Here is a 23,070-nt window from a genome sequence, read left to right as displayed (position 1 = left end):
TTTGTGGAGCAACATCAAAGGAAACCATGGGAGCTGTCAGAAGGCAAACAAGCGGACGTTAAACAAAAACAGGATACCATTTGGGCTGTGGAAACAGCAAAAGAAGATAGGAAACAAAACAAATCCCGGAAGACACACCGGATCTCCTGGACAGGGAAGTGAAGCCCTGTTTTCGCAGTTGAGAAATAAATTAAACCCCGGAAGCCGAAAACCCACTGCTAAAGGGTAGTTTGTTTGTATATTTTTTTTTTGCACTTTCCACTATTAACTTGCAGATTCTGATAACCAAGCGGAAAAGGTGAGACATACTAGGGAAAAGTACAGGTAAAAATCGGGCTTCTGCTCACGGTGATCTTTTTGTGGGTCGTTCATATTGGCGAAAATTGGAATCTTCAAACCGGTGGGGTTAACTTTCACCATTAAAAAAAAACAACCTTCCACAGTGACTTTCATCCGCTGATTTCCGTCCGATACGACGTGTTCCCGTACCGGTTCGATGAGTTTGATCAAAATACACTAGACTCCAATTCCACGGGAGCATCGGGTTTATTGTTCTGCCGCTGAACCGTAGCAGAAACCCGTTCCTTCGCATGGAACATCATTCATAATTGCCTGTTCCGTGATTCCGTTTGCTTGCGCGGGTTTAAGCGGGAAGGCAAAAAAAAACATCACACGCACACACGATTATCACCAACGATGAACATTGCAGAGATTTCTTAAGCAACCGTAACTTTTTTTCCTGCCTCAGCCGGGACACTCCGGCTTATCAGATCACTCCGGCATAGCCGCACTTGTAGTCACTGGCACTTGGACGACATGCGGCACGAGTCTCAAGTACATTTCGCCATAACGACTCGGACATTTACAAAACGTCGAACGATGATTAAGGCTTTGAATCGCCACACACTGATAGTGTTGAAGTTTGATCACACTTTGCCGGCTCCCTTTGGCGGGATTCACACGCGTAAGCTCGGTCAGGCTCAATTACCGCGAAAACTAACCTCGATCGGAGTGCGTTCCTGCTTAACCACACCTCGCCACGATCGTTCAGCGCCGGCTGGTCTTCCGTGCGGAGTTGGATTGTTTCAGCAAGACGCGGGAATGCAAAAGGGACACAACACCGCTGTTGGCGAACGACACGCTCAAACAAAAGCCGCCGATTTCGCGGAACCGCCGTTTTATACACTCAAAGTCGACCGCGCACACGCATTGCTCTCGCCGCAACTGCTCAATTGTCTCTCTGCTCTCAGCTCGTTCTCCTATTGCGTACCGATCGGCCTCTCGAGCGAAGTTTTGTTTACAACGTGTGCGCAATGCATGCAGATATTCCGGCGCTACGCATTTTAACCCTTCCGTTTGCGTTTCGTTGCGTATATGTGTGTGTGGTTTTGCATTTCCTTTCTCAAACTGCAGAACTCGTTTTGCTGGGTTTTCTAAGGGGTGTACTGTTTTATAAATTAAACAAGGGAGCCGGTCGAAGAAAACGCACTACTGTCGGACGACGGTTCGCATGGCAACCGTCCAGATGGTAACGAAGAGTACACAAACACAACCGTAGAGGGGAGGAAAGGATATTCGCATAGGCAACAGAAACACGTTTTTACACGCACAAAAGAGACTCCACTCCACTGGTGTTAACAACAATCGTATTGATTTTATGTTAAATTAAGCTTCTCTAGAAGGTCTGAAAATTCGGGAATTTCAACACAGCAAACTAACCCTCTTTTCAGCTACTCTTCCGTTTACGCACTGAAGCTGTTGCTGTTGAAGTTCATCTTCTGCTTCCGGTTCCTGGCGTCTGCCGGTCGCTTAACTTCGCCGTTTCACCACTAACCCCATCGATTGCCGCATGAATCACATTCCACCGGCACATGCAGCCCCCGGACCCGTACCGTGCACGTGCGAAGCGATCATGTCATGTGATAAATAATCCATATTGACGGATGAGTTTTCCGCGCTCGAAATGCTTCATTGAGTGTCGGAGCCGCAACGCTGATTTGTTTCTGCATAATGTCTACAGTGCTGAACCGGCGTTGAAGCGATGCTCAGAGGGCAAAGAATTGTATGTAAATTGATTCAACACCTAATCGCCAATCAGCATTCATGCAGTGGTGGTAGGATGTTTTGGGCGATCGAACGGAATAAGCCGTACCAGCAGGTGGCAATAATTAATAGTGAGATGTCGTACTACCATTCCACCCCCGGGTTCGTCGGCGAATGGGCGAATGGAATACATTACATTTTAAAGCATGATAAAGTAAACATACCGACATTGAAGTTGTGTCTCTGGTTATGTAATTGAATGAACCGTGATCACCCAAACGAATCACCATTTGGTACCGTTGGGGCGGTTGGCGAATAATAACTAGCTTTAATATATTCATTTCAGCAAACTTAACATTCATTCTACATATAATCATACCCCTTATCTTTCGAACTTCTTATACTGGAGCATAATAAATGTGCAACGCTTATGGGAAAGAGCTTTACGACCACTTCCTGCGATACCTTGAATGAATTTTGATGTGAGTAAAGCTACAGTTATCTCCATCCCTCAATTACGACATCATTAGTCAGCACTGGACAAACGATCGTACCATTGTCATGGGCAAACATTGAAGATAAGCTTCTGTAATCTCAGCCAGCTGGGAATTTAATTTAGAATAGGAGGAATTACGCTAACACTAATGACGCCTGTCAGCCAAGCTGACGATCATTATCACTATTATAAAATACAATTAATTTAACGGAAATAGCATAAATTTGTTAACACGTGCTTTATGGTATTATTTCCTGGCTAAATAAAAAACTTATGAATGATATGCTTTTTGCATACTTTAGGCATGAACGCTCCATAAACTTTTCTACTGATAAATTACTACTTCTGCCACATTTTCAATAATGTACGTTTAACATTCCCTAGTGAAAAACCATTTTCATCGCTTTGCGTTTCCAATTTTCCAAGCAAACTAAAGCTATATTTTCTGTCCGCGGAAGATTGTTTTCCATCTACATCCTGCACAGAAAGGATTGTCAACGCAACCCTGCTGTGTGGGCATGTTTACAAATTTTCCATAGACATAGCGTTCGAATCGTGAAAATAATGTTTGCCTGTCTATCTTCTACCATACCTTAAGGCATCTGGCCCGTCCGTATGATACCTTTAAACGAGCTCTTGAATCAAATCCAGCCCAGACGTTCCATCGTCCTCCACTGCCGTCTCTGTCTAACCGCAAATAAACATCAATCAACTGGAGGAAGATTTGTTTTTTTTTCTTTACTTTCATCTTATCATCAGCTGCTCCCAGTTCGAGTATCACGGTCAATGGTAGCTATTAAAAGTGCACTCAGCGTGAAAAATGCATCACAGTATTTTCACGCTTCAGCTCCTTCGTTGTGCATCGGATGCAAGTTCGCGCCCGTTCGCTGCAGCTACGAGTGCGAGACGTACAGCAGCGTGTACTGTTACATCATTCTCGGTTCTCGGTTGCAGAAAGAACCCCAGACGGACGATGCCAGCTGGCCGATGGTTTAAAGCCAACGTGAGACGACCTCGAATATGTATCCAACGAGCTGCCTCGTTGATGTTCAAGCACGACAACCCGACCAGAGCACGTGACTTCGTTGACTCACCGCCTAGTGGGTTTCGTTGGCAGAAAATCGATTCGTAACCGGGGCCGGCTGGTTGGGTCATCATCTGCCGGTGATGCCGCTCCTGATCCTGATGATGATGATGCGGTGTAGCTTTGTGGCGAACATCCCAAATCCTGTGGCTCCTCAAGGGCTTGCGCCAGGAATCGTCATCGTTCTACTATCCTTCCCACTGCTTGATGATGATTAATTAGCAGCATTTTTCTGCCGTTATGGAGCTGATCTCTGACGTATTCTTACTGGTGATGAAGTACAGCACAGGACCCTTGGTCAGAGCGGAATGTAATAAATTCATCAGATTCGGAGAGTGTGCGGGAATCCTTGGCAGGGATGTAATCCGACACACACTCTTCCTTTCGACAACGGCACGTGTACGCGTGAAGTCAATTGGTTACATATGTCTAGCAACTGACGTCAGGCAGGGTTCGCTGCCCATTTCTGAAGTACTTTTGCGCCATCGGTTCGACGGAGGTTAGTGTATTGTTCAGACACAGTTACCGAATCTGTTTGCGATCATCAGCCTTGCTCGGAAGAGGTTTAAGTTGGTCTTGTATAATATCGTCCAGTGGTTTTATATAGCAGAAGTTCCCAGCTCAATGGTCGACATGTAAATATGCCTCGTATTGATTAATATGATACGAAAACCCCATTTCAGGAATCAAAATGATACTTTTCAGAAAAAAATATAAAGCTCTGGTTCCCGTTACCGTTGCTATTCTGAGAATAGAGATGGATTACAAAAGTGGATTACGAGAAATATTAAAAAGGAATCATGAACAGCCTTACCAGGTATAGGCGGGAAAAAAACGATGTTTAAAATTAAAATCCGAACGCCATGAAATTCAATTCAATCTTCCTTTGATGTGCTGGATGAACTTGGTGCCGAAACATAAATCCAATAAACAGAAGCCATTTACCCGTGCCGACCTGTTTAAGAGTACACAAAAGGCGGGCAAACAAGTCGCTGATTTGGAAAATGTTGAAGAAGCAATTTATAACGTGGCATGTGTTTACTCCACACCTTTGTGTTGACACAAATGTTTCTGCATTCGCTAATTCCCACAACATCTTCATCGTATGACGACTGCAAAGCGAACTCTGGCTCATTCATGACAGATCCACCACTAGCGGTTTGACGCGGCAAGAACACAGGGAACATCTGCAGCACTAGAGCGGTCAACACATTGGAAGCAAAACAGCAACGAAGCGTGCAGTAGCACTTGGAATCCTAAACATCTCCACTCCTCGATGCCGAAGACCCTGCCACGAGTGGTGTCAATTCCGTACCGACCGTGGTTCGAGTCTATCACATTAAACACTTAACCTAAGCGCCACCTGACCCATTCACGACGACATTTGAGTCATCGTTCATTGATGGTTTCGATCGTTCCGGAACGCAGAAGGAGTTTCGGTTTTCTGTGACATACATTAACGCCCCGCGCGCTGTGTCTCGAGTCCGATGTTCCCGTACCGGTTTTGTGCCATTCATCGTTTGAAGCAGCACACTCATGCACAAAAGCCATACATGCACGTTAGCGCCAATTGATGATAATTAATTGTTCGAATGTTAAATGCCATCACTTGCACCCCTTTCGGCCGATTGGATCGGGGGATGCTGTCAGCTTGCGGCACGAAACAAATATTGTCTCTCGATGTATTCTCATTAGGTGGAATAATTATCCATTATGATGCATGATTAAATGATCGATTATTGGCGTCACAACAGCAGCTTGTATTATACTTTTTTTATAATTCCATCCACGTGCGCCACGTGGTGAGAAACCTTTAAAAGGACAAAGGGGTCTTTCTGTGTGGATTTTCCCGCCACATTATGTGTAACGTTTATTCGCTTCATTTCACCTTCTCTCGGTAAGCTTCTCAAAAGATCAGCGGATTGTCTTTCAATCGCGACACGACACTCCATCCTATGCGGTGCAGCACATTGGGTAGCGAGACATTTAATCTTTAAATTAAATTATCTTACCGCCAGGCAACCACGGTATAAAGCACGCTTGAACAACTCGCGCTTGAGCATTTTCTTATTCACAGCGCGTTACACGCTTTCTTTTCAATTCATCTCCTTCATTTCTTATCCTTGCGAATTGGAACAAATCGCTATGAAGAAGGGAATCCCCGTTGGACGACCTTGTGTTCTGTTTGTAGCCTAGCTCCCAGACCAGCTCCATTCTCCATTCGCTCCCACTCGCATCGCTCACATAACTTTATTTTCGTATCCGTATTATCCCGTGCCGTTGCCATTCCATTTGTTGCTACTATTCCCTCTTCAAACGTGTTGGACTGAAAACAATATTTGAGAGAAAAATCTCCCTCCGAGGTGCAAAATACGAATGGGATAAGGAACGCTGGCGTTCACACACATCCCACCCCTGACGGAATCGGATGTTTTCCGTTCACCATGGAAGCGTGAAAGCGTGTTCCAGCATCACCGAAAGCACGCTAAAGTCACTCAACCGATAGCGTAGGCGACGGGATTTGGTACGTTGGATAACACAACGGCGGCATTGCGAAATTTTATCCTTCGGAATGCCACGAGCTGCACGCCTCGCTGAGTTCGTACGCGTGCTTTTCATTGTACGCGCGTGTTCCACCACCTCCCGCGACCGAGCCGTAAAAGCTCACGTATGGCGCTGCTTTGCCCTAGAACGACCCTTGTGCGGGGTTGCTAGAGGTTTAAACGAGGTGTGCTGTCGGTATTGCATCTATTCAAGAGACTGTAACCATTATCGGGACAGGCATACCGCGAAACAAATCCTATGCTCAGTCATTGAGCGCTGCACATTAACTTGATGGGACCTTGGGTTACCAAGCAAAGATTAAGCTGTTTAAATCTCTTTCTTGGTGTATACAAAGGACCAAATGCTTAACCTCATCCAGGTCTAGGTCCAGAATAGTACTTGTCGTCTCGTTGTTTATGAAAATTGTCCAAGGCTTTTAAAGTAATCCCAATTCCCAGTCAATCTTTGATATCCTTACATTACTTGCACTGCTGTTCCGCATGACCAACTGTGTCTTCGAACGAAATAATGATATCTGATATTCTCTGTGTCTTGTTGAGGCGGTCGTTTTCCGCGCAGTGTCTGGCTCAACAACCTCGTCTTAATAATTGGATTCGGTAACGTTTTTCAGTGTTTATCCGATTACAGCAAGCCATTGTAGCATATACCAACTTTAGTCCCACCAGTTCATTGTCTTCGGACGACTTCCTACACGATATTAATTTAACGGGTTTGATCGAGTATTACGAGTCTAACGAACGGTCATGATGTTTCACACTTTACCCATACTAAACTGGCCAAACGACTAGGCTAGCAGTCACTTCCTAATGAAGGACCACCTTTCCACTTTGTTTCTTCCATTCAAGCTTATCTGTCACCTTCAAACGTCACAGCAGCACTGGTGGTAAGAAAAGGCCACAAGAATTGTGATAAATTCACTACACCGTCCACCCCAGTCCATTCACCCTTTTCGCTGGTTCGAAAGGGCCATACATACTAGCCCACAATTTACGCTTTATTTATCACACCCACTCCACCCCACCGTTTCCTTTCATTAGTGCAGCTTCCTCCTTTTGCTTACCTTGTATGTCCTTCTTGTCCCACGCCGACCGATTCCGGCATCACTTTCACCTTCGAACGATACGCCTGCAGGTGGTGATGAGCGACCCGATGCGGTATCGATCCGGGTCGCAGCAGGTTCGAGTTGAGCGCCTGTCCATAAGAACGTAGCAGCACGATGTCACTTTCTGCCGGCTCCAGGTACTGCACCATCTCGCCAAACAGCTAACGCCGGGAAAGGAAATAAAGCGAAGCAATCCAGTGAAGCGATCTAATCAAATCGATACTTTTCCCAAGACACGGTGGTCACGCTTACCTCGTGTTCGTCGCAGGTGATAAATCGTAGCACGGCAACATATTCCGACCACACCATATTGCGCCAGCGGACATCGTACTTTTGTGCTAACGGTGCCATCAAAAGACACCCGAACCCACTGTGACCGTAGCTGGAGCTTTGGAACGTATCCAGCGCCAATTGGTACAGCCCGTAGTAGCTTTTACGATCTTCAATTTTTGCCCTTTCGAAATCAAACGCATTGTCGCCTTTGGCCGCCGTACGGAGGGCTGCGAGCCGTCGTTCAATCAGCTCCGATAAATCCGGTTCGAGAAACTTTGAGTCCGGCCCAAGGAAGGCAACCATCAGGTACATCAACCGTTCGGTCGGGCTGGTAATCGAAATGCCGACCGCTTCAACGAGCTCCGAAAACCGCAACCCTGTACCGATGATGGCTGTCTCGGTAAGTAGTTCCAGCTTTGCGGTACCTTTCTCCAGCTTGTCCACCATCAGATAAAGCGGACTGTATGGCCAACTGCGCCGCAATAGCGGACTTTTCCATTCAGTCGCCGTAAATCCGTCCCGATCCTGGACGTGATTGACCTGTTGAGTAAACATGCCGAAACCATCCGGTTGGGAGAGAAATTTTTGATTGAAACCGGGGCCCCCACCCATGTCCAATAACCTTACCTCATTCTGTATCGTTTTTTGGGCTAGTAGTTTGTAGTTAAGCTTCCACCGTTGCATGTCAGCTCCGGTTACACCTAACTCCGACCCGATCGTTCCGTAGTAAGCGGGAACAAAAATTATATCATCAAACAACTTCACGAGCGCGGGATAGAACGCTTCGCTAAGCGAAAACGTAAGGAAGAAGGCTAGTTGAAGAGCAATCGTCCTAACCACTACCACTTCACTACCGATATCCGCTTCTAACTCAGTGCCCCTTTTTTCGCGCCCGTTTCCAATCTCAACCAGCACCAGCTGCAACACGTCGAGCAGATAACGCTGTTCGATCGTTTGGACAAACCAATTTCCAATCAAACTGCTAACGGCGCTGCTCTGCTGGCCAGTGCCGAGGTTGCGAGTCCGTGCACACAGTGTCTGCAAGTAATGGCGATGAGAAGTGCAACCGAAAATGTCTTCCTTTAACGACGTATTTCGCTCGCCCAGCGTCAGATGTAGCAGCGCATGGAGCAGGAACACGGGATAACTTCTCGTCACAATTAGCGTCGGGACGGTTTGGTACCGACGCACCTGTATAGCGCCCAACGATGGTAGGGAACCGATCCCATACTCGGACCGGTCTTCGAAGTGCGTCAGCAATAGTGACGATGAGCTGGTAGTAAATTGTGGGAAAATATATTGGAAAACCTTGTCAGTGTTTGTGATGTTTTGTTTGTTGATGCCAGCCAAACCAAACCGATCTACCTTAACGTCTGGATGATTTCAGTGAACCGAGTGCTGCGAACAAATGGGGCCACATATTTCGCCAGGAACGTTTCGTACGCTTGTGCTCCAACCACGTGTTGAGCACGGCCCACCGTCCAGAGACACCCCGCCAGCAGCATCTTTTGGGAGAACTGAAACAAACGTAAGAAAGAAACGAAACAAATGAAAATAGAAGAAAATCGCAATGACTTTACACGCGTCACTCCCGTTTGTTAACCCAATGCTCATAATTAATTACCTCGTTAGCACCGCTACGTTCGGCCACCGTGAACCATTTCGAGGAGCAGGCGAACAACTTTTCGCAAAGCGCACTTGCTGCACCACAGGAAGCTGCATCTGCATCCTGCTGCAGGCCGGGTCCAATTAAGGCTAACAAGGCGACAGCATGCTGGCGGATGATAAATGGGCCATCCACGGCGAAAATGAGATGCTGATAGTGCCACTCGAGCAGGTAGCACAGGGCTGGTCGCAGATCGCTGAAGGGAAGAAAAACGATTGGTGGGTTGAAATCTCAAGGTGGGTAGGTGAACCTAATGGGGGTAACCAGCCACATAATGGTTACTCGTCAAACCGTAACCGTAATATTAAGTGGCCACTAGGTACAACCATTAAAATAACAAATATTATCATCAGAAACGGAATCTCCTGGAATTCCGTTTAGCCACAATTCGATGGGTCGCATCTGAGGGTCTTTGAGAAGATTTGGTGATATTCGGTGGAACGATTATTGTTAACCAGTCCATCCCTTCCAGTCCATCCCTTGATTAAGGAGCTTGACCAGGCCAGCCCTGAGTAAAATAAAATAAGTACATGCTCTGTTTGAAGTTTGACCATAAAATATTTAATTGCGTGCATCTGAAGGGTTCGTTCATGGGTTCGTTGACAGCCTTCGGTAGAACGGTTGTCTTTAACAAGCCCTTAATTCCTCTCTTCCTTTCTTGGTATAATGGACGAGACCAGCTTAATCTAAAAAATGAAGAATTCTCCGAAGACTGAAAAATTCTCTCTGATACTACCTGATGAAAGCAACAACTTCCGGAAAGCAGCATTGCCGCAAGTCCTCAAAAGAAAGAACATTGTGTGTGGAAGTCTTCAGTGTTGCTTTGCCACAAAATTATTCGCGACTCGACGTGAGTTGTTGCCATCTGTTACAATTTATTTAAAAACGTTATTAAATTACCCTATCAGTTTATAGAAGGATGGCAACAAACAGTACTTCATTAACCACTACGAGCCAGGGAACTCTTGAGAAAAATAACTAGAATCAGTCCTTTTTTTGTTACGTATACCCTAATAAGTTTCTTACCTTTCACTTCATAATTCTATTTATCGTCGTTCGAACTTTTCTTCACAATGCCACAACATTCCGTACCATTACCCAACGCAATCACGTAACACTCTCAACGAACGCTCGGGAACTGATCGGCCAATTTTACTATTCCGCACCCGAATGCTATCGCGTAATGATTTGTCGTCACTCGTCACCTTCGTTGCATCGTGATTTATCGAAAACGATGTCCTCCGCACCGTACCACGGGTAGCAGCTTCATGCAAATTACAATTCACATTGCTGTGCCATCGAAACAAAAAAAAACAAACACCCCTATTATTACGCACGGTATAGAAACGAAGTCATCTCACCCTCTCGATGAAACCGCAACTCTCTAATCAATATTCAATTGAACGATGTAATCGTTCCCTGCTTGGATGGGATCTTTTGAACCAACCACGTTGAATGGTCCTTGACCCTTCTGGTGGGAGGTGGAGCTGGATGGGTGGTAAACGAGCAACAGGTGCATTGCAGTAATGGTTATTAATTGTTGCGTCATCAAAGAGTGGCGAAAACATTGACATTGGGAAATCGATCCTTTGGCTCGAACTGTTTCTGCTTCTGTAATTGTGAATTGTTTGCTTGAACAAAACCCCAAAGCAACCAGCAACAAGTTGTGAAGCACATCAATGGTACACCACGAAAGCGCCTGTTGATAGGCAAGTAATGCGATTCGAGGTACGAAATTTAAATCCCACCCTTTAAAACTCCACTTGACAACGGTTGTTGGGTCTGTGATTCTGTGAGCTATGAGTTTTAGTTGCACTCTCACGAAGATGATATGCAGATTCGTCGTTCCTCGTGACAATGCTTTCGTGCGTATCATGCCGGAAATACTCACTCGCCTGGCCATATAAAACCGAACATCAAGCAAACGTAGTGACAACATTTGTTAAAAGCGTGGTAAAGCCCACCCGGCGTAAACACACGCTGCCATCGTCGAATTGGATCATGCCGATGGCAAACGGAACCAGCGAACGGAAGTGTACACAGTGAGTGTGAATTCGATAGCAGAAAAAAGAACACTCGACGCTGACGAAAGGATGAACATACTGGTCGTCACCTTCACCGTTGTCGTAACCGTCCTGCCGCTTTACATTGTGCTGTCGGCCGTAAGTTTGATAAGCACGCATAGTGTACGCTGTTTGCATACGATTAGTGTTACATTTCTCCTGCCTCTTTCGGCCCCATTCTCGCCGCTAGTGGAAGGGACAGATTTCTCAAAAAAGTTTTCCCTATCCTTGCCGAATCTTTCGAAGTTAAAGCATGACACGATTACGTAGCAAAAGAATGAATCTCTTCATTCACGCGTATGCAAATCTTACAACAACAGCTCTCAAGATACATCCCCGCACGGAAACTGGGATGCTCGCATAATCAGGCCATATTAGCAGTGGCATAAAAACTGTGTATAAAGTTCAACGAAAAAGACGCAAAACAGCATGATTGTTGGGTAGCACACGTTCAAAAATAAAACCTCAAGCATTCGAGGAAAACTCTCGCTCCATGGAAGGCGTTATTCATCATTCCTGATTGGGCGGTTTGGTGGGCAACAACATGTTAATCAAACTTTTGGCAGGAGTTTTGCTTCGTTTCAGGAAATAGACGCAACCCGGGCTAGATCCGGGATCGAATTGCATATCGGATATAATTGGTAGGAGTATATCGTTCTTGAAGATGAATTTCTCAAGAACTGTAGCTCCCAGTTAGGCTCAAGAAGTGTACCCACCTTCATGGAACCAATCGGTGGTGTCGAGCTGCATTAATGAGCTACATTCGACCGTTATTTATCCACTTCGAAAGCGTTGTGAGTGAAGAGCCCAAGCAAACACTGGGGAACAATGTTTCCCAAAAACTTGCTTGTGTGATGATCGTCCCTAAAATGTCTAATTCCTCTAAAGCTAACCTCTCGTTGTTTACTAACCGAGAGCAAAAGTTTATTGGCTCCTCCTACATGCCACATATCAACCCATGTCCTGTGCGTCGTAATACCATTTTTGCATCAGCTTTTCACAATACCTTGCACAGTGTTCGATCTTTCGATCGATTGAGCTGGAAATTCTTTGCTTTTGAAGAGAAAGTGTTAACCGGCTTGTATGTTGATGCGAGCAAACTGTAAACTGCAACATGTTGGTGCAAAGTTTCTAACATGGTTCTAGAAAAGAACCGTATCCGAATGTTTAATACGCCGGTCTTGGCTGAGAGTGCTGACTCAACCAGGTTTTGCACCATTGCCATAGCGTGAACGGAAAGCATTTCACACACAATGTTACAACTTTTTGCACTCAATTTAAAGCCGATTTCATCCTCCAAATTCGCATCCGGAAACAACTTTCAAGGATGTTGTTTAGTTTACTGCATCATGCGATGCTGTCTAATTTTATTTTTTGTTTGCGCAACGCTTTCAGCAACATCTGGACATTCTCATTCTCTTTAACTCTCTGTGTTCAGTTCGCCACAATCCGTAGTTGTGCAACGAACAAACTTTTGGTCCAAAAACCGCAAATGTCAGTAACTATTTTTTTGTCGTGGACACCAACAGGCATTCGAAATACCGGATCGCTACAAAAAGCCGGCCAAAATGTTGCACGATATTTGTGTGGCGGAATCGGGCGCATCGGAGGAGTTGTTGCGCCAGTGTTTGGATGGAACGGTCCATGATGATCCGGCAGTGAAGTGTTACATACACTGTCTTTTCGACAAGATTGATGTTATCGAGGAAGACACGGGACGCATCTTGTTGGATCGTTTGCTGTACATCCTCCCGGACGATGTGAAGGAAGCGGTGAATCATTTAACACGCGAATGTAGTCACATCGGTAAGTGCACACACCGGTGGGCAACCAATTCCACGTTATCAAGGTAAACCATTTCCATTTTGTTTGCAGTTACTCCGGATAAATGTGACACCGCCTACGAGACGGTCAAATGTTACTTCAATGCGCACGATGACGTGATCAAGTTTTGTCACCTTTTGGTACTGGAATGAAGGCGATCGGGTTGTCGGCCGTATAATTTACTACATATACTACATACAGCATATAATAAAGTACAGTTTCAGTATGCGGATGAAGCTTGGCGGTAATATTCACTTTAACACTACCAATGAAGGACAGCCAGCGTGTGTACAGGACCCATGTTACTATTTAAGTTAACTCAATTTCGAAATACAGTGCAAAGCATATGAGAACATTTGTCGAATTCTTAGGAAATGTTATATCATTAGGTGTCCAACCAATAATAATGACAAAACAACGTTGAATTAAAGCCAATTATTTGGAATTGGTCCAAAATTTAATTGAAAACAGCTACTCATAAATCTATCCCACCAAATGTAACTAAATGAGCTTCAAGAATGCATTCAAGAGAAATTACATTGCATTGGGCCCATAGCACTATCAGACTATTAGCTACTATGGCTTTACTCTCTTCTTCGGTCGTTCCGTGAAGATCGGACCATCACCGGCCCACACTAACTGCTTCAATGCTTTGAAATAAATATTAGTTAGACTTTGAATTTTCCTGTAGAGCAAGTGACAAATGTTCCTTTTTCTATGAACAAATTGATATTGGACTTGTCTGCCATACACCATAAGGTTATAGCCATTGCGTACGATTACTGATCGAAATCGCTGGCCTAAAACGGAAAATACCTTTGTAAAGATAAACAATTTAAGCACACTTACTTGTACAATCCATCAGCAGGCTTGTATTGCAACAGCAGACGAAAGAACCGGAACGCTTCGATTTGTATTTGAATCATGTTTATCTGAAAATGGAAAATATAATCTTGCTCCTACAAAGTTCTATCTTTGCATCATGTGTCACTCCGTAGCTACTTACATCGATATCCTTTCTACTAAAGATGTATCGCTTCACGAGGCTCGTCACGTGGTAACGATTTAGATGCTGGTCGTAGAAATTGCAACTATAGCCGCACAGGATGCGCACCAGCTTCAACACCACGTGCTGTGGTTGATGCTCCAGATCACTACTCTCGATCGAGGTGAGATAGTTTTTCACCAATCCCCCGATTAGCGCTTCGTTGGTTGCGATCTTTATCGCCATCTGCTCGCTGGTACGTGCCAATCGAATCAATATTTTGGTGCAATTAATGACGGTTGCGCCTTCCGGTTTCATCGCGAACAAAATATACCGGATGCGCTCGAGAATGTTCGTTCGCGCCAAACACTCGACAAGATCCGTCTCCGCCAGATGGAAATCATTCATCGTTTCGCGATTGTGCACATCATCCGGATCGTTCGGGTCGGGCAGGTTAGCTTTAAAGTGTGCTTTCCGTGGTTGACGGGAACCTCTACCAGTTAGGTTCATGGCTCCGAGGCCTGTTTCCAGATGCTGCTGCTGCTGTCGACGTTGTTCTTCGTGGCTGTGAGTGATGTTTAGAGCAAGTTCCGGTTGCAACATACCGTACTCCGAATCGAACACGGTATCAAGCAAAATTTCATCGGTATCATTGTAGAATAGACTAGCCAGCGCACGCGAGGCAACTTCTACCACGGATGGTGTGTTTTCATCGAGCGCAAATCGGAGAAAGAAAAACACCTTCGAAAAGGGTAGTTCCAGTACACCATCGTAGAAGCCTTGATTCATTATGTTCAGCATTCCAGCAATGGCTCCAAGAGCGGAAATACGCTGCTGTAATACGTTGGAACGGGCCAAACGGAACAGTTCCTGTAGGGTGTACCCAGGACGCTGAGCATCCTCACCGTGCAGATATAGCTCCCGGTCGTCCGCCTGATGATGACTAGGTTCTGCGGCATAGGGCTGCAAAACACCTTTCCAATCGAAACGGGCTTCATACGATTCCCCAGGTTTAAGTTCCTTCACGCTGCGCTCGATATCTTTCGTCCACTCGAGCTTTTCTGGTTCCAAAACGTCGAAATTTATCCACTGCTCGGATCCCTTTTCCTTCAGCACTTCCATACCGACTGGAGAAATATCGGGATTGTAAAATCGTTTATTCGGTATGTTCCCGGACGGAGAAGGATCCTTCGCAGAAGTTTCGGGCTTTTTGCGCGCTTTGAGGAACTCAACCAACTTTGGATCAAGTGTGCTCAACAGGTGGTTCCTTTCCTTGTGGATTTCCTCTATCGACATTTGATTCAATTTACGCATGTTTTCATTATGAATTTCCGACGCATCCCATCCTTCCAGCAGTGCGCTTCCAGTAGCTTCTTCAAACTCGATCTTGCTCTGACTTTCTGTCGATTTATTCGGTTGCGAAGTCACTTTGTCCTTCGTAACCATTTGTGCAAAAATACTCTTCTTGGGCACGTTCGCCTTTGGTTTTGCAGGGTATGTCGTAATGTGTAGCGTCTTGGGAAAAGAACCCTCGATCGTTGCAACACCATCGTGGAATATCTTTTCCGGTTTACGTTCTACGACCTCTCCCATAACCAACGATTCCAAGGACGCTTCTTCGGGTGGCTCTTCTGTAGGTTCGTCGTCTGTGCACATGTTTTCCACTGGCTCGGATACGACCGGGGCTTGAAGACGTTGTGCCCGCCGTTTGGCAAATTCCGATTGTCGCACAGTGCCGGTGCTAACCGGTTTTTCTCCATCCCGCTGCATACGTACCACTTTGGCAGCAGGCTGAAAACTGGCGTCTCGGTTTTGCTCAGCATAAAACTCTTGTTGCATACGAAGGATCTCATTTTCACTATCCTTTTTCGAGGGTCTTTTAATCATGTTATTGAGATAATAGATTCTTTAGCGTAAAGTCTTATATGCTGTATGTAAAGTATGTGCTGCGGACGAATGTTTACAAGTTGTGCGCGATCTAAACACAAACACGCATTGACATTTCAGTCTTCGTTCAAATGTGGAAGGCTGGATTCTTCGTTGAAATTATTCGATGTTTTATTTATTTCTTTTTTTAAATGATGATTTCATAGACTCCAATTCTTTTGAAGAATTGAGAATTGAATTGTTTTTTTACGAATTCTTTTTAACATCACTTAGATGTAGTCCAATTTGAGGAAATCGAGTTTCGTAAAGTGTTGTCCCATTGTCCATAGCTGCGCGTGTGAAGAAGAAGAAGAAGAAGAAGAAGAAGAAGAAGAAGAGGAAATGTCAAGCAGAAGGTAGAAGAGGAAACGGGAAAAGAAAGATGGCGACCATCGGTGATTGTTTGTTTTGGTGTAGCGCTTAAAATAATGCATTTAATCGGTGTTTTGTCCAAGCATTCAGCTAAATATTATCGAACTATTGTAGAACAAGTTACCCATCCCCTGAGAAATATATCGATCAGTGGCTACCGCAAAGTGGAACCCGTTTTAAACGGGGCTTAAGTTTTTCCGCTCGAAGAATACCTAACCTCACTTTCTGTTTCGTACGAAGGCCGAATGTTTTGATTGCGTTTTGGACGTCCGGCAATCTCCCGGTTTGTTTGTTTTGATTTGGGAGAAACAAATCCTATGCATCTATTGCGTGAACACATGATGGACAATGAAGCTAGTATGAAGTGCTTACCGGTAATAATCGATTCGCCATCCGATGTCGCGATGAAGCGTTGTTCGGCAGATGAAAAATCCGGAAAAGCGTCCTTCAATGGCAGCAGTAAGCCAAAGGACCAAAATAGTGGTACGTATTGATACACCATCGTATGTTGCTGGTTTCATTGAGAGTGATTCTATACATCTTTTAGGTAACGAGTTGAAGTTGGTAATGGAACCTCAAAATCCTTCACCCACGAAGTATTTCGACATCAACGGTGTACCACTGCGCAAGGGATTGGAAAATGGTAGCCTTGAACAAAACTCCGACACGGACCATCAAGAAAAACGAGGAAGTAAAGTGAGCATAACGTGTTGCAACTGTGAGAAAACATTTACTTCCAGAGCGGCATATGAGCTGCATTACCGCAAAACCTATGAGCAGGATCCGGTTTATGTGTGTACAGTGTGTGGCAAGCGCATCAAACAGTATAGGGCGTATCAGCTACACAGTTACCGGCACAGCGCAAACCAACGATTTAGCTGTCCAGATTGCTCTAAAACGTTCCACCAAAAGTCGGATCTCACTCGTCACCAAAACATCCATCAACCCAACAACGGATCTGGATCCTCGAAGGATCGCAGTTCGAAAAATGAGGAAGTAAAGCTGCAAGCAATACCCTGCCCAAGGTGTGATGCGATCTTTGCAACACAAGCTGAATTTAAGGAACACTCCAGAAAGCTTCATAGAACCCCAAAACAGTTGGTAGACTGTCCGGACTGTGGAAAGTACGTAGAGTAAACAATATGTTCCCCAGTTTTGCGTGCATTAATGCGTCTTTTTTCAGATCTCTTTCTACCGGAAGCCTCTACTCTCATCGCAAGATACACTCCGAAAGTCCAAAGTTTTCCTGCCCTGAATGTGGACGTACGTTTGTGCAGAAAATTAACCTCATTCAGCACCACAAAACGCACCTGGGCGACCGTCCCTTCCAGTGTGGCCAGTGTGATAAAGCATTCTGTGAAAAGGCGCACCTTCAACGTCACCTTAACTATCATTCGGAAGAGCGACCGTACCGCTGTGAGCTGTGTGGCAAATGTTACAAAACGGAACGCTGCCTAAAGGTGCACTCGGCCGTCCACAATAACGAGCGTCCGTTCGTTTGTCCCGAGTGTAACAAAGGGTTTCTCAGCAGCTCTAAGCTGCGCCAGCACAGCAACATCCATTCCGGGTTGCGACCGTTCAAGTGCAAGTATTGCACGCGGGATTTCACCAACTTTCCCAACTGGCTCAAGCACATCCGGCGCCGGCACAAGGTAGACCATCGTACCGGCGAAAAGTTGGACAGTGTGCCAAAGTTTATGACAAAGAAAAAGGGCGGCGAAGGCGTGCGCAAAAAGGAACCTTCTGAACCCCGAACGTCTGGGTTGGACAGGTCGAAAAAGCGCACGGTTAAAATGCCGATCATAGCTCTGCCGGATGTGCTGAAGGATGAGTCGCTACCATACTTTAGTGAAAGCTCCAACATCGATCTCAACTTAGTATGTAAGGATGATCTTCTGCAGCCGCTTGCGGACGAAATTGAGGACATATTTCAGTGTTTACCGTCTGACGAGTCGAAGCTAAGCATTCCGGAACCGTTGGAGCAGCTATGCAACTCGAGCGTTTCAGACGAACAACAGAAGCGTTTGGGAAGTAGCAGCTTGCTGTCGCCGGAAGAGGATTGTGATTTTATTATTAGAAGCCCAATCGAGCATCCAGACGTGTCTACAGATCTCATTAAGCATGGTAAGTGTACTAGCGGCTAGTAATCGTCCGGAGTCGCCTATAAGTATTTCCTTTTTTTTTTTGTAGAACTTCCCAGCAACGTATTGTCCAGTTGCGAGAAAGAAACATTCACCGGGCCTTTGCTGTACGATACTCATCTGTCTATTCTGCCAACAATGGCAGCTTTCTGCAACAGCGAAGAACAGCAGTTCCGGCTTATAAATCCTCATTTCATACACCTAACTAGTAGTACAACATTTCTTGGTGGAAGTTCCAGGATGTCACCGGACAACAGCTCTGTGCCGGTTTCCATCGGTGAATGATAGCTTCCACTCTCCGGCCCGGCATCGGTTTCGGTTATTGGGCTGTTAGTAGCGAGAGGTTTATATGTTTTTTTTTGTTCTTTCCCCAGTGGTCATAGTTTGAGATACATTGGGACTTACTCTACATTTATTTTGTATCCAATCGCCACGGGATGTTTATTCACTTTTTTCTTATCTCTAACCTGAGTTCTATAGTTCAGCGTGCTTTACAAAGATTCAACATAAACAGCCCATTGCGAATTAAGATAATAGGCTAGTGATTAGATAGCGTAAAAAAGCCCTCGAGAGGCAATATCGATTCAATCCAGTGTGTGAGTGAGTGTGTGTACACGCAAAGCAGATAAAGATCGATGATAATTCCTTTTTTTACTAAAATCCACAACGCTCCAAAATGCTGATTGACTGAACTGAAAAATGGACACATTTGCTAATTATAAATTTACCAGACAAAACATTGTATTTTTTTTTCTTTATTAAAACCAGAAAGCACATATATTCTTCTAATTTATATTACACAAGTTTGCCAAGACCCAACTGGAACTGGAGTTAGCATTTTTAGAACAAACCATACAAGACAAAGATGGAGAAAAAACATACAAGAAAAAGCGAATTTCTGACTGTTTTAGTGATAAACGCATTCGAACACAATATGATTACATTTCTAATTGTCTGAAAGCTTCACAACTGGATCCTGCCCAGTCTGTCCATGCATCTTGGATTCTGAGAAAAATAGCATTAATCACTAAAGTACATTAATTTATAAATACGCAAGTCAGCATTATACTGTCTTAGATCTCTTTGGGTGCCCACTAACAATCACATCGCTTTTCTTTCTTTGTCTGGTTTTGTAGCGACCAATTCTTCCACATTTTCTGTAGCAGTCGTTGATTCGGCAGGTTTCGTCGGGGATGCGCTGGGAGCTTGCTCGATCGCCCCGGTTGCTTCTTCCGGCACTATCTCTATACGTTGATTTTCTTGCTGCAATATTTCGTTGAGCGGAATGATTTTTGCGATGCCATCTCCTATGTGAAAATTCAAGTTAACCGAAGGCAGTTGTTGTTGCTGTTGCTGTCCGTTATTGGCCGCCCGATCACCTATCGATGGCGTGTTACTGGACGATTGCATTCCAACGGTGACCAAGTTACCGAACATTTCGAATCCACTGCGAACACCGACCGTTAGAAGCGATGTAATGACCACGTACGCAAACCCAAGCAATAACATTCCAATGATGATCGTCTGGAATATTCCGGCATCGGCGGTACTTTCATTGAATGCGCTGATCAGCTCTTTAAAAATGCTTCTAAAGTACACCGCTTGGATCTGAACCGTCGACTCCACAAGCACGTGCAACGGGTCGCAAATGGGAAGTGAATTGTCGGGCTTCGTGAAAAACATGGTACCCCAGATTGCACCCCAGAATGAGGGTGTGGTTTCCATATCTCGTAACGATTTAATTGCCAGTTTCTCGTTGCACTCTTTCCACGTGTTGCACACTGTGATGCTCAAAATCAACAGTAGGAACACTAGGAACGAATGTATTCGTGTGAGGCGGGAAATTAAGCGCACCGTACAGCATATAGCGATCAGCAATATTATTGGCAGCAGATTGTGCAGGATTTTCGATTCCAAGCATTGCATCAGAAAGTTGTACAGACGTTCGCATTGATTTTCGCGGAAAATCGTATTCCGTCGAGTATTGGTGGACTGTTCCAATATTGCCGACACGATCAGGTTGATCTCTCGTGCGGAACACGAGTCGTCCAGTAGTTTATCCAGCTGTCGAGAGGATAACTGTAGTGATAAATCCACATTGTGGTTATCCTGTGCATCTGGATCGGTACGGAGAGTTTCACGTGCGAACAGTGTCTTTATCAGCTTCCGATAGAAAATCAGCGCCAAACGTTGATCATCGATGATATCTGCGCTGCAGGGCGCGGGTGGTGTTGGTTCCGGTGGAGGCGGACAATCACATTGTAGCGGTTCCGCTTGGGCTTCACGCGATCCATCGTTAGGTTTCCCGTGAAGTCTCTGTTGCTGGCCCCATCGATCCAATGCACCGGGTTTAATCCATCTGGAATCTTGGCCGTGCCTGTTTGCGAGAATAGACGGCAACAGGACTCCAAACAGCACACAATAAACAGCAATAACACGTACGAAAACCCGAACCATTTTAACTGGACCGCCGTTAAGGACACTCACATTCTTCTTCCAACACAATTCCACAAATGACGCAATACGATTGTAAACAAATGCGACGATGTCAAACTGTTTGGCCGCCAATTTTTGACATGAACATTACAATAGAAAACATAGAAACTCAATTAAAAAATGCATTGCATTCTTGTCATTCCCAAAGGGTCGCGCGACCCAAAACTTGGAACTAATCGCGACCGTTTTTAGACGTCGCGTTTCGGTCTTGATTATGTTCCAAAGGAAGCAGGTTTGACCTCAACTCGGTCGCGTTTTGAGGTGTGTGGCTTGGCTAAAGCGCTTTTTTTTAGCTTTTGCAAAATTTAACGAACGGAAATTTAGCGAAAGGCAAAAAAATAAAATAAGGTGGTGGAGGTGGTACACGTGTCTATCAGTACTATTTGTCCTTTTTCCACTACTCTTCGCCCTAGTATTTATTCTTTGGCTTGGAATGTGCTGTTCTATCGTCCTGTTACTGCTACCACATATCAGCTGTGTGTGTGGGGAAAGTGAAGGGAAGACATTATTGTGATATTTGCCAACCTGCTCAGGTCTGTATTTCTGTAAGGAAACTTCTGAAGAGAAAGCGGAATTGAACGGATTCTTACCATGAGTGTTGCGGCGCTCGTCTGAAGATGATGCTACGGCGATAGCGTGTCAGAGAGTTACTAACTAGTGCGTTTTATTCTACGCGCAGCGCGTGAAACTTAAATCTTAATCTGCTGCGTTGAAGTCATGGTTTTGGTTCGAGGATGCATCAAAATGTTGCGTCACCCATATGGTGTGATTGGTGTGATTTTTTAGTGTATTCCTTGTGTTTTGAGTTGTTTGTGTTCTGTTGTGAAATTGTCGAAATGGAAATCAAAACTGTTTTTGTCAACGGCGTTCCGTGGATTATTGTGGAAGATGGATCGTTTCTAGAAGAACCATATTAAAAGAGACGCTGCTAGGCAAAGACAGGCGACTGAGGAATTTGCAGCAGCAACCCGGCCAGATGAAGGGCTTCTCCCTCGTTCGGATTTTGAATTAGCACCGCTTGAAACGAAGGAACAGCTAGAGGATTTAGATCAGGGCCTACCGGTAGATCCGGAGTACAAGCCACAAGTAGAGAAGTTTTTGCGCCTTGGAAGGTGTAATACGAAGCGCAAGGCTAGTTAACGACATCCGTGGCACGACATTCTACCGGTTTGCATCTGGCGATCGATTTGTTGTTCACCAAACCCATTTTCAGCAAACAACACATAACTGAACTCAGTAATTTATTTAATATACTCCAGTTATGGGCACTTGAACAAAAAACAATTGCATTTTGTAGTTGTTGTGGTTTAAGATATAACAATCTCCGAAATAGTTTTATTATGTTCTACATATCACAATGTAGCGACAGATGAATGATGCGCTCAAGAAATTAGTGCTGCGCTCTGCAGGTAATGTAAATGTGTACATATTTGTGCGCAAAGTAACATGACATGTTTGGCCAGAAAATACATAAGATGTTAATGTCGTTTCCGCCACTGCAGTTGACCGCCAACTACCAGACTTAGGACGTCGCTCCAGTCGTACCAAAAGGTGTGTAGCAGTGACTCAAAAATCAACTGGTCAAACACAGAAGATCAGCACCATTCGACAGGTCACGGGTGTATCCTTTGCTCGATATACAATAGTTGTGTTAAGAGGACATAATTTGTTGAGACAAATACGGAAAATAATTTGTCTGTCCATAAAGCTTAACATGACGAATCTTATATTCTAATCTTAAATCTAATAACACGTCAGAGGAGGAGGAGGAAACAAACTAAACATAGAGGATTATAAGGAGCCATTAATTAGTCGGACTCGAAAAGCAGATATCGAGATGTTATAATCGAAATGATAAAAAAGCAGTTAAATGATTTCATAGCTCGCAGAAAAGGATCATTTTGGCCGTAAGAGGTAAGGTCCGCCGGAATGAATATAGATAGTAAGGATGGGGCACAAATATTGTTGAGGAGAATCTTAGCAATGAAAATAGCTTGCGTATGTGAGAGGAGTAATTTTAGATCTACAACTCCC

The 23,070-nt window shown here is 44.8% G+C and overlaps 3 protein-coding genes across 3 annotated transcripts; 2 read left to right on the top strand and 1 right to left on the bottom strand.

The window, feature by feature from the left end:
• Positions 1-7,181: 7,181 nt before the first annotated feature.
• LOC128299320 (RNA polymerase II-associated protein 1) lies at positions 7,182-16,039 on the bottom strand. The gene is made up of 7 exons (XM_053035242.1): positions 14,123-16,039; positions 13,966-14,048; positions 9,188-9,425; positions 8,929-9,080; positions 8,191-8,836; positions 7,543-8,103; positions 7,182-7,451 (listed from the first exon to the last, which is right to left on the bottom strand). The coding sequence occupies exons 1-7, from the start codon at positions 15,986-15,988 to the stop codon at positions 7,245-7,247; spliced, it is 3,753 nt and encodes a 1,250-aa protein (XP_052891202.1). The 5' UTR covers positions 15,989-16,039; the 3' UTR covers positions 7,182-7,244.
• LOC128299321 (general odorant-binding protein 69a) lies at positions 11,323-13,268 on the top strand. The gene is made up of 3 exons (XM_053035243.1): positions 11,323-11,391; positions 12,822-13,098; positions 13,168-13,268. Exons 1-3 carry the CDS (start codon positions 11,323-11,325, stop codon positions 13,266-13,268), a joined length of 447 nt encoding a protein of 148 aa, XP_052891203.1.
• A 380-nt stretch (positions 16,040-16,419) lies between the features above and the next one.
• Positions 16,420-19,243, top strand: LOC128309598 (zinc finger protein 418-like). Its single transcript, XM_053046032.1, has 4 exons — positions 16,420-16,882; positions 16,947-17,523; positions 17,583-18,523; positions 18,590-19,243. Exons 1-4 carry the CDS (start codon positions 16,717-16,719, stop codon positions 18,823-18,825), a joined length of 1,920 nt encoding a protein of 639 aa, XP_052901992.1. The 5' UTR covers positions 16,420-16,716; the 3' UTR covers positions 18,826-19,243.
• Positions 19,244-23,070: the final 3,827 nt, after the last annotated feature.

The sequence above is a fragment of the Anopheles moucheti genome, chromosome 2 (assembly GCF_943734755.1).
Source record: "Anopheles moucheti chromosome 2, idAnoMoucSN_F20_07, whole genome shotgun sequence".
NCBI lineage: Eukaryota > Metazoa > Arthropoda > Insecta > Diptera > Culicidae > Anopheles > Anopheles moucheti.
This window is presented reverse-complemented; position numbering and strand designations above follow the sequence as displayed.

What these genes read in the sequence shown, in the direction of transcription:
- LOC128299320 (XM_053035242.1), bottom strand. Translation starts at nt 15,988, where the DNA reads ATGATTAAAAGACCCTCGAAAAAGGATAGTGAAAATGAGATCCTTCGT. An exon ending in AAAAAACGATACAGAATGAG is followed by an intron (nt 8,104 to 8,190) that starts GTAAGGTTATTG and finishes TTTACTCAACAG; the next exon opens with GTCAATCACGTCCAGGATCG. An exon ending in TCACCTGCGACGAACACGAG is followed by an intron (nt 7,452 to 7,542) that starts GTAAGCGTGACC and finishes TCCCGGCGTTAG; the next exon opens with CTGTTTGGCGAGATGGTGCA.
- LOC128299321 (XM_053035243.1), top strand. Translation starts at nt 11,323, where the DNA reads ATGAACATACTGGTCGTCACCTTCACCGTTGTCGTAACCGTCCTGCCG. An exon ending in TTTACATTGTGCTGTCGGCC is followed by an intron (nt 11,392 to 12,821) that starts GTAAGTTTGATA and finishes GGACACCAACAG; the next exon opens with GCATTCGAAATACCGGATCG. An exon ending in ACGCGAATGTAGTCACATCG is followed by an intron (nt 13,099 to 13,167) that starts GTAAGTGCACAC and finishes TTTTGTTTGCAG; the next exon opens with TTACTCCGGATAAATGTGAC.
- LOC128309598 (XM_053046032.1), top strand. Translation starts at nt 16,717, where the DNA reads ATGCATCTATTGCGTGAACACATGATGGACAATGAAGCTAGTATGAAG. An exon ending in GCCAAAGGACCAAAATAGTG is followed by an intron (nt 16,883 to 16,946) that starts GTACGTATTGAT and finishes TACATCTTTTAG; the next exon opens with GTAACGAGTTGAAGTTGGTA. An exon ending in GACTGTCCGGACTGTGGAAA is followed by an intron (nt 17,524 to 17,582) that starts GTACGTAGAGTA and finishes GTCTTTTTTCAG; the next exon opens with ATCTCTTTCTACCGGAAGCC.